The 17,126-nt window shown below is 34.8% G+C and overlaps 1 protein-coding gene across 7 annotated transcripts in view; it reads left to right on the top strand.

Moving 5' to 3' along the window:
• Iml1 (GATOR complex protein Iml1) overlaps positions 1-17,126 on the top strand; it is a 100,532-nt gene that overhangs the window by 48,900 nt on the left and 34,506 nt on the right. For 6 of the 7 annotated variants that reach the window (XM_067789850.1, XM_067789848.1, XM_067789847.1 and 3 more), the window contains 3 exons: positions 5,892-6,321; positions 10,701-10,875; positions 13,508-13,702. In XM_067789850.1, the coding sequence (XP_067645951.1) occupies positions 5,892-6,321; positions 10,701-10,875; positions 13,508-13,702 (800 nt within the window). The remainder of the gene's footprint in view (positions 1-5,891; positions 6,322-10,700; positions 10,876-13,507; positions 13,703-17,126) is intronic. The other variant, XM_067789849.1, reaches the window with a different exon arrangement.

The following is a 17,126-nucleotide window of genomic DNA, read 5'->3' as shown; positions in this document are numbered from 1 at the left end:
TATTCATCCACGACCCTTTTAAAAATCTTTTATATAAAAGTAGGCGCGTTCCTTAACCGATTTCGTTAATTCAAATCATTCCTTATAGTAAAGGCAACCTCTCTGCCGAATTTTGTTCCGATAGGTTTAACGATTTTTGATTTATGATTAATAATATTTGTAAAATTGATTTTATCACAAGTGGCGGTGCCACGCCCATTTAAAAAATTTTTTTCAAATTTTTATCAAGAGTCTTAATATCAGTCCACACGTAAATTTTCAACATTCTTGGTGTATTATTTACTAAATAATGTTTTTTAAAATGTTATATATATAAAAAGTGGGCGTGGTTATCATCCGATTTCGCTCATTTTCAATACCAATCTATTTTGGGTCCAGATAAGCTCGTGTACCAAATTTGGTGAATATATCTCAATATTTACTCAAGTTATCGTGTTAACGGACGGGCGGTCAGACGGACGGAAGAACGGACATGGCTCAATCAAATTTTTTTTCGATGCTGATGATTTTGATATATGGAAGTCTATATCTCGATTCCTTTATACCTGTACAACCAACCGTTATCCAATCAAAGTTATAATACCCTGTGTACAAGTACAGCTGGGTATAAATTAAAAAGGCTATGCGTAGCCTGTAAGGATGCTCAAGACGGCTTTTTTTGAGCGCTTTGGTAGCGTTTCGACCGGATTTCAATATGGCGGTGCATAGCAGGTGATAGAAAAAGACGCAAGATGAGACCACTATTTTATCATTAAAATCGGGTGATCGTGTCTTTTCGTTTGACCATCATGTCTTATCTACAATGGTTCCTATGGCCAGTTGTTTACATCATAGCTTACGATTCTGATTTAAAAAAAAAATACATATTTTTAGGACAACTTGCAGAGCGGCAAGTTAACTTTATAACTCAAAGTTTAGCTTCTCATGAGAAGTTAAACTCATACAATTTTGATAATAAAACTAATTAAAAAGTTCTGCAAGTGGCCCTTAAAAGGGTAATGGAAAATTTGTTGTTATCAGGTTTTTTTCTTTATACACCTTATCATAATGCACTGCTAACAGAAGATGAATTTAATTAAGCACTGTAGCTAAAAATAATCTAGTTACTAAAGATTTATTTTTCATTAAACTGAAGCCGCAATCTTTCTTAATCGAGTTGCAACTAAACAGTAGGTGGAACACTCATGCATTTAAAAACAGAACACCAACTGAAGTAAGCAAGCTGTGTTGAAAAAATTCAAGCAAAAAAAAAAATATCGACACATCGAGCACGCAGTCATTTGTGTCGATATCGGTCTTTTCTAAATGATATCGAATAAGGCATCTCGTTTTTCAAATTATTATATTAAAATAAAATGATAATATTATTTTGGTCTTGAGAAGCTCTATATTTCCTTCACTAAAAGAAAAAGACTGGTAAAATCAACCGAAATACGGGTCAATTCAACCGAAATTTCTGTAAATTTTTATCCATCGCAACAAGATGTTGAATCAACTGCGCACAAATCGTTGATTCGTAATTGACCGTTTTAGTAGTCAAATGAACAAAAAAAGTTTTTGCGACAGCTTTGTACGGAAGTACTTATGTTGCGGCATTTGCAAGGCAGATGAGTTTTCACTGAGATCTTTTCATGGCAGAAATACACTCGGAGTGCTTGCCGAACAGTGCCGAGGGGCGACCCCGCTGAGCACGCTACCATCACACCACGGCAGCCGCCATATCCATACGTAAATATGTGCATTAGGGTGGATTGAATTTATTTTTTTTTTCGAAATCGCTTTTGGCTGACCTCCAGAAAGTTGCCTTTCTAGACCAGAAATAAGGTAGAAAATTTTAATTTCACTCATCATATGTTTAGAGGTGCCCCAACGTAACTAAACTTTGGAAAATACGGTAGGTACATTTTTTTTTTTTTGTTTTTTTTTTTTATCATTGATTTACTTTCGCTTGTTATTGTGCTCATTGATTGCAAAGCCTACTGATTTTCGTGGCCTAGTATGTGCCAGTAAAACGTTTACTTAGACACTTGATTAGAAACATACTATCAACAAAAAACTGTAAAACACCATTTAAAATTTGTCGTTTTTAGTTATAATATGTAATTTTACTAAATTTATGTATATTAAAAAAGAAATAAAATAAATATTTAAATAATGAGCTTTGTAAAATCGCGATTATTTTGTCCAACTTCATGGGGCTGGGGGCACCTCAAAACGCCATTCTACGAAAATAATATTTGGTGGTTTTGGTTAACTCTTACAAAGACAACTTTTCATTGCTAGGCCATTACAAAAAAACAAAAAAAAAATCCATAGGGTATCACTCCAGCCTAATGTGCATACATAAGTACAAAGTAGAGAGCGCAGTGAGCGTAAAATTCTCTTTGAAATTTGCTCATGTATTGACTGTTGATCGCTGTTGAAATGACCAGTGAGATCAGTTGTGTTAACAAAAAAATCAGTTAGATTGATTAGGAATCTGTCAATTTTACAGAATTTTGTTAACTTAAGAGCGACAATTTCTCTTCTGTTGAAATGACTAAACTAATTTGTTCGCTTGACAAAGAACTCGGTCGAATTAACCATAATTCGATCAATTTCACCGAATCTCCGTAAAGTCAAGAACAACAGAACCGATTTGTTGATTTTACTAGCACCATTTCTTTCTGTGTTCCAATGCTCTATTGAGATCTGAAATCGTTTTCATTTAGTTTTGTCAACAAAATAAGTTGTAACTCATTAAAGGATGCTTCACCAAACTGCGATCATCTGATAAAGACCACGGAGCTCAAAATAACATTGGACGGCCATTGTAGAGATTTTTAAGACCAAAACTTTGACATATTAATTTTAAAAATCTTATCTAAAACTGGCGCCAATTGGTGGTCACTCCAAGGGAATTTAAGTCGTTTTCCAACTGTTATCTGTGTTTTATTGGTGAGTAATCGATGTTTTATCGATTTATTATCGAAAATATATCGAGCTGTTATCGAAAAAATATCGATTTAATAAAAAAGTTATAGCTTCACTAAACTTCAATCATCTGATAAAGATTAGAGCTCAAAGTAACATTAGAGGCACATTGTAGACTATTTCGAGATCGTTATGTCGCTCGTTTTATTGTAAACCGAAGTAGTCCAAAATTTTTATATTTTGGGAAAACGCAAATGAAGTTTTATTTTTTAATACTGTTTTATTATAAAATTTTGATGCAAAGATAGTTATAGCGGTAAATTTTAGCCCTAACAGTAATTTGTATATATGATCATATTCTCATTAGACGGCTACTTTGAGGTATCATAAAATCTCGAAATATAGAATTTTTGATTTGCATCTGTTTAAAATAAAACGTGCAATGTGATCATCGTGAGATATTCCGGAGCCATTTCGAGGTAATTGCTGAATTATGTTACCGAATATTTCAGGATCATTTCAAGACTACTTTGGGATCACTTCGCAGTATTTATATTTGAATATGTACTAAAATTCATCGGGCTGTATGTATTATCGACGTTTGCTTGTTATCGGTAAAAAACTGTTATATATATATTATTGGTGAATTATCGATGTGTTATCGAAAAAATATCTATCGTTTTTTATAGAAAAATTTTATATTTGCTATCGAAAAAATATCGATTTGTTATCGAAAATTAATCGGTTTGTTATCGAAAAAATATTGAGTTGTTTTCGAAGGTTGTTGCATGCGTACACATTCTGCTGTTTTAGTAGAAATATTTTTCATCGTGAAGTAACACAAATTTTAATTCATTTTTTTTGCACTGGGTTTACATTCTGCACACACATAAATATGCACATTTATAAACGTTATAAACGATGACTATATGAAAGATCACTCCAACTTGACCTTCTGTTGCGAAAACGCTTTATTTCAACCAGCTTTAAAAAACTTGCTACCTCAAAGTTTAGTTCAATAACGCTCTATCTCAAACCTCGCTTGAATGAGATCGAAACTTAGAATTTAGACGTTTTCCGATTATACAAAATTCTGTTAAACATATATATTATTTAGTTTTGGCGTTGTTAAACTTGACCCTAATTAATCAGTTGAGATTAGATTTGCCAGACATTTCTTAATTTTTCTTTAATTTTCTTTTTCCAAGAGTTTTTAAGAATATCCCATATTTCTTTCGTATACAATATGTAGCTTTACTTTTTTCCTGCCCTGTTTGGGTGTCTCTACTATATTTATGTAGCTGATACCATCTGAATAGTCTAGATTCGTTCTGGTGAAAACTTAGCATTGAAGGGCGCTTCGGGAGATTTGAGCTGTGTCGTGTCCGTTACTCATTGCGCCGAACTTGTTCAGAATTTTTATAATATTTTGTGCTTAGGGCCTTTGGGTAGGGAGATAAAGTTTTGGATATTCCTCTAATTAGCGAACTGCCCAGTCTGGAACATGGATTCTGTAGTTTCAAACTCTGAGTTAATTTTTTCAACGCCAATTTTATCTTGAGCAACTAATTTTCAACAGTGAGATGGTTTGTGAACCAGAACAAAAAGTCTCACAGTTCCCCTCGAAGTCCCTCTGACCATGGGGGAAGATTAAAGGCAACGTATTCGGTCATCTTCTTTTGATATCGGTGGCAGTGTAGTGCAAGCTTAGAGTTAATCTAACTTATGCGCAAATATTAAGATTTCTTTTTGTTGTTGTTATTCTAGCGAAGAAGACAATCACCGAAGGTTTTACAGAGTGTTATCGATGTGGATGGTCTTTGCCGGATATAAATCCGGTACGCCGGGGTTACAAACACCATTAAGGTATTACCCCAACCATCTCGGAAATGATTTAAACTTGCCACATTGAATCTTCTAGGCCGTCTCGCCCTAGTTCCATGAGAAACTTGTGTTCGCCAGAGCCTCGCCTTTTAGATACATTCATATTTGTTACCGGATTCCCCTCGGGGTGGTGAGGTTGACAATTGGGTTGCAGAAGCTGTGAAGATTTAAGGTCTTTTATTGCGATCAAGATTTCTTATCGTGTAAGAACGTGATGGCCTTTAGGTGTGTAGGCGGAAGAGGTGCAGCATCTTCAAATCCTCCCTTCGGCAAATTTAAGCATGGAAACAAGTTTGTTTGTAAAGATATAGGTAAAGGAGATCTGTACTTCCAGCTCAAAGGCAGAAATCGTTGGAGTTCTGGATAGTAATTTTGTACTCTGTTTCTAAGAGATCGATTTTTTACTGAGTTTTATAAAACAAAAAAAAATATAGCTACATTATTGCTTTTCATGCCAAATTTGTGTGAAATAGCTAGTTTCTTTTGAAAATTTCTCATAAATGATGCTAGATTTCAAACACAGTTGCTAGAACCTCTGATGCTTGAAAAAAGGTGGTAGATGGAATCACCTTACTGGTAGAAGTCCGAACACAGCAATTCTATTGCCTTCTCAATCTAATTATTCTGTTTAAATACTTTCGTCTGGTGTGGGAACTTTACTATCTACATATGTATGTATGTAGTTATGTACATATGTAGGATGTTGAGTCTTTTAATAATTCTTTCTTCCAACTTATAAGTGTTTTTGCTTTCGACATCTTTTTATCTAAGAAAATATTTGTTTAAACTGTATATAGACCTATGCACGTGCGCCTTTTCGTACATCAGATATGTTATATGTATCATTACATTTTGTTTTGTTATTTGGCACACTTTAATGTTTCCTTAGGCGATGGCTTTCACTTTTCTGCTGTATAGTTTATTCAATTCGACTTTCTTTATTTTCTGTGTGAATTCTTTCGTGTAACTTACAAACATTGGTCAGTAATAAATAACATTATTTTTGCTTTTCTTCGATACAAATTAAAAATATATACATAAATTCATGTAATAATCCCATAATTTTTTTTTTGCGCAATCCACAATTATTATAGGTGTGGATTGGAAATCCTTAACAATACCGGCTTGTTTGCCAATCACAACAGATTATTTCCCAGATAAACGTTCTCTACATAATGATTACGTAATATCTGATTATACACTGCTGCCTGACGATGTAAATTTCGATTATGCGAATAGTCGTGCTGTATATCGTAAGCCTCTATCAACGGAAGAGGTTTTTCGTGAGATAGTATCACAACGTTTGGCTCAAGGATTTCAATTGATTGTACTTGAAGAGAAGAATATATCACAACCACCACAAGCACCATGTTGTGGTGGGTATAAACAAATGAAGGCTTCATCAGTGTTAGGTATGAAAGCACCAAGTGAAGTGTTGAAGGAATATTTACTTTCCATTGGTCGAATATTTCATCGAATAACCTTGAGTGGATCTGTGATTACTGTTACCGGATATAGACCTAGGTAAGTGCATACATTTACAAGTATACTTATTACTAGTACACCCGGCACACTTTGTCTACTTTCGTGTACTTAAAAATATTCCCACTCCAAGTCCAACTCCCGCTCTGAAACCGCGTAGAACTCTCTACCAATTTTCAAATATCTACGATAATTACATGCACGCTGTGGTCGAGATATGTATTTCTAAAAATGTTACTTATATGGGAAAATCCCAAAAACTTTTACTTTTTTGGATAATCGGATTTTACACACGGGCAAAAACCTTAAGGCCAGAAAAAAGTACAAGGACATTAAGTTTGACCTTTTAACTATCCGATCTGAAAATCAAGAAAGTTGATAGTAAGTTTTTACAGAACTTCAAAACGTATTATTTTTTTTGAATTTTTTCGATAAAATTTTGAGGCATCTGAAACATTCTGAAACCCAATGGAATTTAAACTGAATGTTGTTTTTGAGACGGAGATTCTAAAAATATGAGCAAAATTAATGTGCCCCTCCAATACTCAAAACTATCATCAATCAAAGTAGCGATACTTTTTTTTTGTCACTTTCAATATTGACAGTTTTTTGCTTATAGCTTTTTGAGGCAACGGAGTATTGAAATTTGGATTATGCACGATAATAGCCTATCAGGGACTAAAAATACCTGGGGCTTCAAATTTGATGTGCCCCTTTCAGTTTTGAAGGTAGAGGCAGAAAAGTGGAAGCACTTGGTGCGTCAATTTTTTCAGGAGCATGTTTTTTATGGGCACAGCTACAATTTTACTTTTATCACTTCATACCCGTTTGTTTATTTTTCCTCTACACCACAGTAATATACCATCAATTGCCTCATCTTGGAATATTCACGCAAGGAAAGTTATTGACGTTTGTACATGGGGCAAATATACGAAATTTTCACCCCCAGCGGGTTAGGGTGGTCAGAATATACCCGTGGTAGGTATGCCTGTCGTAAGAGGCGACTAAAATAACAGATTCAAGGGGCTGTGTAGCGCAACCCTGCAGGTTGCCAGCGCAACATATAGCTTCTCCAAACCCAATTGTCAACCTCACCTATCCGCGGCGAATCCTGTTTCACTAACAGACGAGGCTCTGGCGACCCTAAGCTCCTTATGGAACTTGGGGTTGTGGAGGGAGGGGATGGCCTGAAGGTTTAATGTGGCCACATAAATCGTTCCCGAGATGGTCGGGCCAGCACCTTAATGGTGTATCCGGCAAAGGACCATCACATCGATAACACTCCTCAAAGCCTTCGGGGAGCAACCTTATCGCTACAACAACAACAACAACATACGAAATTCTCGCCAAAAATTGGCAATCGTCGTGTTTAAATAAGTAAACAAATTTAAGGTTTTCCGGGTTTATATTTGTATCAATATCTCCAAAACCGGATCTCGGGTATTAAAACTTTTTTACCTAAACATACTTCGTTCACATATCTATATGTTTTTAAAGTTTCAAAATAATCGGTAAAAAGGTGTTTGCAGTAAAAAATATTTGGCGGTTATTCGGTTTTATATTTTTCCGATATCTACAAAACCGGGTCTCGTGTATCAAAAAACTTTTACATAGCTAACAGCTGCATATATCTCCATGTTTTGTTAAAGTTTCGATATAACGGTACAGAAGTGTTGAAATAAATGTATATTTAACATTGCGACCTCAATTTATATATATTTTGCTCGATCTTTTGACTATATCTTTTCGAGGCATTATGTAAGACGAGTAACGGCGATGCACTATAGCTCCAATTTACCCCTCAATGTTCCTAACAAAAAGATATGTGCGTGATACCATGTTTAAAAAAAAAATTTTTTTTCTCCAAAAAAACCAAAGTTTGGAGGATTTCCCCATATATCGACGGGTATTTATTTGACTTGGAAAAAGTTTAAAAAAACGTCATTAGATAGATCGTGCTTAAGTGAGAACATACAACGTAATTATCCGAGATCGAAACTAATTTTTTAATCAGAAAAGCTCTGAAATTAAAAAAAAAAAAAGTTTGACAGTTACATCGATATCGATTGAGTAAAAATGGTTTTCAGGCTCTGTACGTTTTAAGATTAAGAGCCTGAAATTTCCAGTTGATTTCGCTAATATTGAAAGATGTACAGATACATATGTATATTAGGGTGGGTCTATTTGTATGGACGAAAGTTAACCGATATCGCGCCATTAATTTTTCGATAGGATTTGGGCTCAGGAAAAAAGTTCCGCTACGCATACCCAAAAAAATAATTTTCAGCCTGCGAAATTTAATTTTTTTGATTCTTTTTCGGCTTTGATTTTTATACCTTTCATGAACATGAAATGGTATATTAACTTTGGTCCGATGTTTGTAACGTTGAGAAATATAGAAGATAGACTCACCATTAAGTATACCGAATTGATCGGGTCGACGAACTGAGTTGATATAGCCATGTCCGTCTGTCCGTCTGTCCGTCTGTTTGTTTGAACGCAAAGTAGTCCCTCAAATTTTGAGATATCTCAATGAAATTTGACACAAGGATGTATTTTTGTATTATATTAGACATTTGTCGGATCCGGTAGGATCGGACCACTATAACATATATCTCCCATACAACCGATCGTTCAGATAAGTCGATTTTGGTCATTCCTGCCGCAATTTAGAAAGTATAAACGTGAAACTCGGTGATATATATTCTAATATATCATAGAAGATATCCTGAAAAAATCACTTTGATCGAAGCTATATATAGTATATATCCCATACAACCGATCGTTGAGATAGAAAGATTTTTGGCAATTTCTCCCTCAATTTCCAATATAAAAACGTTAAACTTGGTGATATTTATTCTAATATATCATAGAAGATTTCCTGAAAAAATCACTTTGATCGGAGCTATATGTATATAGTATATACTTAGGCGGGTCGATTTAAAAATCGCTCATTGCTCTGTGAAAATCGTAATCTAGGGATCAAAATAAGAAACTTTGCCGAAGGAACCATACCTCTAAAACGAATTCTGCACAGCCGAAGACAGTTCCGTCCTTACTTGTTAAGGTTTTTTTCATGACCTACTAAAAAAATTTTATTTGAATGGAAAATTTTCATAATATTTTTTATTTTTTTTTTCAAAAAACTGTTATTGCCAACGTTTTTAGCGGCCATTTTTTGGTCGGACAGGGTATACATATGAAAATATTTTTAGTAGGTCATGAAAAAAACCTTAAAAATCAAAGTCGAAAAAAGTCAAAAAATGAAATTTCGCAGGCAGGAAAAATCGATGGCGCGATATCGGTTAATAAATTGACCCAGTCTTTAATATACATTGGTCTTTATAAATGAAATTACGAATTTTTCAGTCTCACCACTTTTAATGATAATACTAACGGAAAAACGAGCACACATAAATTGTGGTTTCTATTGAGAATGATTAAATTAAATCGTAGACTAAAAAGTCGCGTATAGTACCCAGTGAGAGTTCGTAGGTTCTTTCTGCTTAGATTAATGAGTGTGGCAATCCAGTGTTGTCTGAATTGCTTATAAATAATTGTGTAAGAATGCAAGGCACTAAGGCTACTCCTCGAGGAAAAAAACTACTCGTAGACATTATCTACCGCAAACTTCTATTGCATGGATTTCTGCATAAAAATTGTGGTATAGCATCCCATTGGTATCGATTTCTTGAGGTTCGGCCCATAGATCCCAGCTCCTCTGTCAAATTTTGATCCATTCATGAACCAGACCTCTGGGTCAAGGTCAGTATATGGCTTCTTTATATCCCAAAGAGTTCTGTCGACAATGGACACCTAAAAATTCTGAGCCGGGTCATTGCAGATATTTATTAATAATAACACGTATTTTAATTTTCTCTCGCTAATATCTTGATCACATCGCCAACTATTGAACATTTTTATTATAGACCTTTCTTATTAGATGGCCAATGAATACTTATATTAAGTGCCGCATTATGTCTCCTTAGATCATCGAGAAGTTATAAAAAAACCTTCGATTTGCTAAACCCTTTCAGCTTTGTTCAGGCTATAGTGTGGCTATGTAACGTATATTCTTACGATTCTGCCAAGTTGAATGAAGGAGTTGCTATAGAAAATATTGAATATTTTTGGTATGTTATTAAGGGTGCAAAACCGTCGTTCATAGGTTTAATTGTTGACTATCAAGAAGTCGCTGTGACAAAATAAATCCAGCACCGAATATGGTTGATTACTTTTGCTACAGCGTCGGTAAGTTTAAAATATTCACTCCCTAACACGCATTTGTGTAGCGATGACCTAAGCCCATATCTTTACGAGGGAATCAATTGTGCCGAAGCTAAATTATCTAACGCATAACCTCCAAAGGTTTCATCTATATTTAGTCTTTCCTTTACTCTTTATATTATTTTATTTTATAGACATCCCTATCCACCGATTAATGTGGACTACCGTTATCGTTTTCACGCTCCTCAACATGAGACATATGAAATATCTGGTGTTAATTTTACTACAGAAAAATTAGAAAATTTTAATTGGAATTATATGGATCATTATATATGCACACGTGGTGATAGAGATTATCCACTAATGGAGGTAAAAAAAAATACTTATATTATGTAGATGTCAGAGTATGCAAACAAACCGAAACCATTAGCAAATGTCATGAAGGAATACATAAAATTTTCAAATATTTCATTCTAATGAAATTATATTTGAAAATTTGATGTTTTCTGGAATAAAATTAAACCAGTATTTCTTCTAGTTATTATAAAGCTTAGAGCTCATGATATTCGATTAATCGAATATTCGAATTATTCGAATGCTTTAATGTTGGATATTCCGAATTCGATTAGTTAAAATCGAGTAATCATACATCGCCGATTATTCGAATAATTGACAACGAGCGATTGAAATATACATATGTATAACTAAACTTTAAGCATATTTTTCATTTTAAACCAGTGTTTGTATTTGCTACCCCAGAGCAGCAGGAGCCGTGAAAAATATGCTCTGCTACTGTACCGGCTTTGAATATTAATAGATTATAGAGTCGAGCGATTACATAAGAAGTGGGACCGTATATAGGCTACGTCGTGTTTTAGAGAGCGGAAAATAGCAAAATAATAACTGCGATCGATAAGATTTTTGTAGCTGAGCGATAGGATATGTTGGGTATGGTCTTCCGTAGTTATTTCGGGATCATTTCGATCACTCCTAGAAGGTTAAAGGGACTATCTCGTTGTCATTTCGAGATGTTTTGGGAGCCATATCGGGATGGTGTTAGTGACTGGCGGTCGTGGTTCTTCGCAGCCATTTCGAGGTCAATTTGTAATTTCGGGGCTCTCCCGATATCATTTAGGGATCACTTTGGGGCAGTTTCGGGATGGATTTGGAAGCTTTTTCGATGTAATTTTTAGGGGTACTCCCAGGGTTATTTTCCCTATAATTTTAGGATGGTTTTGAAGACTATTTTGGGGCTGTTCTGGGTCAGTTCGTTATCAATTTGTGGAAATTTCGTGATGATCTTGGAGACTATTTCACCGTACATTCAGGGTCATTTAGCCCCCACATAATACAGCACCTGCTTTGTCAAATGGCTTTGAAATTTTGCCTAAATTACTTATTTCTTCCAACTTGCAGGCTTCTTTCGTCACAGGGTATATGAGATTGTAATTATGTTCTCTCTGACAAAACATTGATACCTTAATACTGCATACATGACTGATGCACTGCAGTGTCCGACGTATATTGCCACTATTTTCGTTAATATTTAATAAATTTAATAGCAGGTCAGAACTATTTCTAGAAAGATTTAGGGATTGGTGGAACTGAACGTTTTCGAAATAGTTCAAAGGTTGTTAGAAATAATATCGAAATAAAAATCAAAAATAATGCCAAACATGTCTGGTATTTAAACGCCCTTAGTATGTAATGCTAACCGTCTGAATTTAAATTAAATCCAATGTGCTATGAACAGAGTGATCCAAAATGGCATTTTAATACTTTGCTAAGGTATTCCTGGATCCAAGATTTATAAAAATATGAGATAAATTTTTTTAAGTTTCATGGAACTGTTTATACAAATCGTTGATCAAAGCTCTCATGTCAGCTGATTGTCACATCATCTCGAGCGTACTTTTCATCATAGAAAGATAAGGTATGACGCGTTGGAAAAGCATGAACGTCTCATTTATTATTAAAGCTAAAGATATTTGAGATGTCCACAAATAAAAATAATAAAAAATAAATGTAGGGCGCGATAACCTCCGAAGAGATTTTAGGCCGAGTTCCTCTTCCAATTTGCGTCGTGCTCCTTTTTAGTTTTTCCTAAAAATTGGCGGTACGGGACCTACTTGTTTAATGCCGACTCCGAACGGCATCTGCAAGGCAGATGAGCTTTCACTGAGAAGCTTTTCATGGCAGAAATACACTCGGAGTGCTTGCCAAACACAGCCGAGGGGCGACCCCATCTTAGAAAAATTTTCTTCTAATTTAAAGACTTGTCTCCAAAATTTTGATGTTGCTTTGCCCGGGCCGTGAACCCAGGATCATAGGCGTGGTAAACGGAGCACGCTACCATCACACCACGGCGGCCGCCACAAATAGGTTCCCAAAAATTGTAAAAAATTTCGATATTTGACCATTTTTTGACTTTCTTATCAAAATATTGATTTGAAAGTTTTGTATGCTTACTGATGTTTTTCTTACCGGAATCGGAATAGGGACACCGTTTTTGAGATATACCATTGCAAGATTCCAAAATCTACAAATCGTTCAAATTAACAAAGACTCAATAAAGATGAAATATTTGGTACATACTCGGCGTATACGTAACTTTTTGGGATTAACACATTCGAAATCGTTGAAGTTCGACTATTCGAATAATCTACTTAAATCAACTATTCGAATAGGGAAATTCCATTAATTAACGTACAAAAATCTAAAATCGAATCGCTTAATCGGATTATTCGAATATTTCAAAGAGACCTAATAAAGATTTAATGCGTTTTATAAGACTTCCCGAGGAAAGTGTGAAATCGCACCGAGACGCGTAGAAAAAAGAACGAAGTACGTTCGGTTTTTGTCTTTTTAAAAACGGCCCAGAAGCTAAAACAAAATACATACTATTTCCTTTCGTTTACTTGCATACTCTGATAAATATCATGAAATACCAATTTTTTTTTAATTTCCACCCCATCTTTAATGATTGGAATATTTTATCTAGAGCCTTAAGTATTGGCGCTATAGAATGTATTTGCTGCCTATCGATAATTTAGCAATGAAAAAAATCATTGAATGTGGTGTACAACGCTGTGATATATATACTGAATCGGTTGTGGAGAATACCAAAAAACAAGTCGAAGATTTTTTACGTCTAATGGAAGTCCATATAAATAAAGTGAAACGTCAACGTGTACATGTAAGCTTGTATCGGTTATATCAAAATTTAAGTTTATTTTTATTTATTAAGATATTTAGTATCTTTAACTTTTGTTGCTTTCCCTGCTTTCGACTTATTCTTATCAATTTTATGACATACATATATATATATATATATATATCTTATGCTGTATATTCCGAATATTCCCAATATGTTACACTTTAGTTGCTTTTACTTAAAATATATATTTTTTGTTGCTTTAATATTGCCCCTTTTCCTTATTTTACCTTTTTTTCTCATATTTTGTATCATAATTAAATTTAACATGAATATCGTTAGACTCTAGCAGAATTATTGTTTATGACAAATGGAAAATAAAATACCTACTTAAAAAACTTGTAAAATAAAACTACACGTGATATTTTGTCAAGAGTTGTCATTGATTAAGAGCCGTATGCAGTTCTGAAGAAAACCAAAAAGTCCATACAAAGTGACACTCAAAAAATGCTTAAGAAAAATTTCGTTTGTCAAATTTTTATATGCAGTACACTATGGTGGAATCACCAGGTCAAGTAAATAAACAAAGACAGAAGATGTACGCTATCTGAAACTGCAGGGATGTATTTTCAACGGTGAGAAGAGGGTAACATTTTTACCCGCTTTGAAAAAATAGGAGCAGAAAAATTAATACCTTGCTACGAAGGCCATTACAGAAACTGTTTTTGTCAGCGTATCAGTGTCACCTAACGCCAGTACAAAAAGAGATATAGAGGACCAGTGCGAGTGTGGCATCGAATAAAATGAAAGTAAAATTCAATAATGCGTCTAAAGTAAACTTATCTCAACTTCAACTGAAGTTGAAGCTTTCATCGAAAAACCGGACATAAAAGGGAGAGGTTTTATCCATTATTTAGTTGAACTATAGTAACTTTGCGCAATTAAATGGGTTTCGGGTTCGGTGAAAAGTTTTACAGTCCCACTTCGAAGTGACCATAATACTTATAAATGTGTTTCCATCCCTAAAAATGCATTGATATTGCCATCTGCTCTGTTGATTTGTCGTTGAGAGTCGGAACTAAAACATATGCCCTTCTAATATATATTATACAAACTTGATCAGAAGATCCCCCAAAAACTCCTGACAGCTGAATTCAAGATGTATTACTAATGTTATCAAGTTATTAATTACTAAAATACGCCAGGGGATATACTAGCCCCGCGGCAGTCGGCCTAGAACCAGAAGATGCTGATCCGATCGAGCCGGATTCATATTGTAACGAATTTACTTGCAAATCCTCTTATTTGCAACCTTCTGCTAAGTTCGAATCACTAAACTGTTGAATAAATTACTCCAATATTTAATAATGCAAAATGGCCTTTATTAAAGTACTTCACAATAAATAACTCTACTATTGCCCGATAGATTGCGTGCTTAATCAAAACTGATTGTAGCGCCTCTACCGTTGAGGCCTTTTATACTCTTTGATTTCTTCGTTGCATCTTCTAGGCGCTTCTGTTCTAGAATCTACTAGTTGGTTATCTGTTATAATTATAACTACAGATGTAAGTGTATAGCTCTGAAATGCGCGTGTGTTTGTGAGCGACACTTCCACAATTATAATTGCATATTTCAGATAAGATATCTGCATGTGTTTGTACGTTGCTTCTCTGGTGCGTGTACGTACATATGTGTAGGCATAATGATTGAATTATTGATGTGCATTCACGTCATTGCTTAGCATCGGTTTAGAGATGGCAGTACCCCTTAGTGTTGCTAATATTCGTAATAATATGTTCTATATTACAATCCATAACTGTAACATTACTCTTATCTTAGTGGTCTAAGTTTTAGGGCAAAACAACAACAGTGAGTTACAATTTTTATTTTTTGTAACTATATTTAGAAATCCATTGTTTTAGCGAAGTTTTTATATAAATAAGGTGTAATACGACAGTTTTGGTGTTCTTGATGCAGGAATGGCAAAAACATTTCTCGAAAGTGTTCCGTAGCGCTGCACAGGCGAAAATCCCTAGTTGGATTTGACGTGAATACAAATAGTGTGTTTTAACAAAGACCTGTTTCAATTTATATATAATGGAAACATCAACAATGTGTACCTAATAGTTAAGCACGGCCTTACTTATGAAAGCCATCACGAAAGATACTCAAATGATGAATATTTTTAATTAAATCCAGTAAAGGTTCATCGATATTCACCTACTAGTTTATGTGAAAAAAGTACTAAAACTAGCACATTTTACTCCTGAAAAATGCGAAAAAACAACGCTTTTTCGGGGACAACATTGGTGAAAACTTTTCAGATAGCCGAACGACAGAACAAAGAAGAATTTAGAGCGAGACAATTGACGGCTTACTTCACCTGGTTATTCCACCATGCAGTACACTTAAGAAACTCTTAAGAAATGTTTACTATTATTTTCTAAAGACTTTTAGGAACAAATTCGCCCAGCAACTCTGGTTTTGCCAAGAAATAATTGATTGTGGATTGTTTCTTAAGGAAAAAGGCAACCAAACAATCAAAGTTAAACATTTATTAAAATCAATTGAAATTCAATATCCTTTGTGTATTGTGCGTGAATCACCATGCGCGTCAAGCGTCAAATTTCTTGGCTGCTCCTGTTTCTATATAAAAGAAATAAATGTAAACATTTCTTAAGCGTTTACTTAAGAGCTGCATAGCGCCCTGTATATGACAGACTCTCTGCCTAGCATTGTATATATGTTTGTACCCTTCTCTTTCTAAAAAACTGCCGTTGACATTGAACGAAATGTCAAAATAACCTGGTTTGTTGTCATTGCCGTCGACGCATGAATGCATAAGTTACCGCTGCTGCCGTGATGGTAAATTTCTTTTAACCCATTTTGTTTAAAAATGTATAGAGCTTTATATGGGACCTATCGAAATTTTACGAAAGTCGTAGAGTGGGGTGGTATCCAGAACTCGTAGTTATATCCACATTAAGAATCCAAGCATGGAAGTGAAGTTTTTCTACCCGTTCAAAAGTTATCCGCGAACAGTACTACACACATTAGGTACTACACCGCATCTAATACACTATTTTGTACATGAGAAGAACATTGAGAGTTCTGCTTAAATTAATAAGTTTGGCGGTTACTCTCGTTGCTGGGATTATAAACAATTTTGCCTACCTTTGCCCACGGCATTCAATACTATATTGTTTGAACTGCTTTGTTTTCCAGTTACTTATGGTTTTCCAAGTGTGTGCCTCTGTGAGTCCACAGAAAGGCTCTGGGGCTACTTGGCTAGGTAGTCTGTCTGTTCATTACCTTCATGTCCCTGATTCCTGGGAACCAAAGCTAACATCCATTTTGGCTCCCAGATCATTTAGGACTCCAATGCATTCATTCACTCAATTGTGAGTTTTGTCCACAATAGATACCTCAAAAGTCTTAGTGCAGCAAGTGGTACCTCTTTCTTTA

The sequence above is a fragment of the Eurosta solidaginis genome, chromosome 5 (assembly GCF_040869045.1).
Source record: "Eurosta solidaginis isolate ZX-2024a chromosome 5, ASM4086904v1, whole genome shotgun sequence".
Lineage (NCBI taxonomy): Eukaryota > Metazoa > Arthropoda > Insecta > Diptera > Tephritidae > Eurosta > Eurosta solidaginis.
The sequence above is the reverse complement of the archived record's forward strand: the minus strand, read 5'-3'. Positions and strand labels throughout refer to the sequence as shown.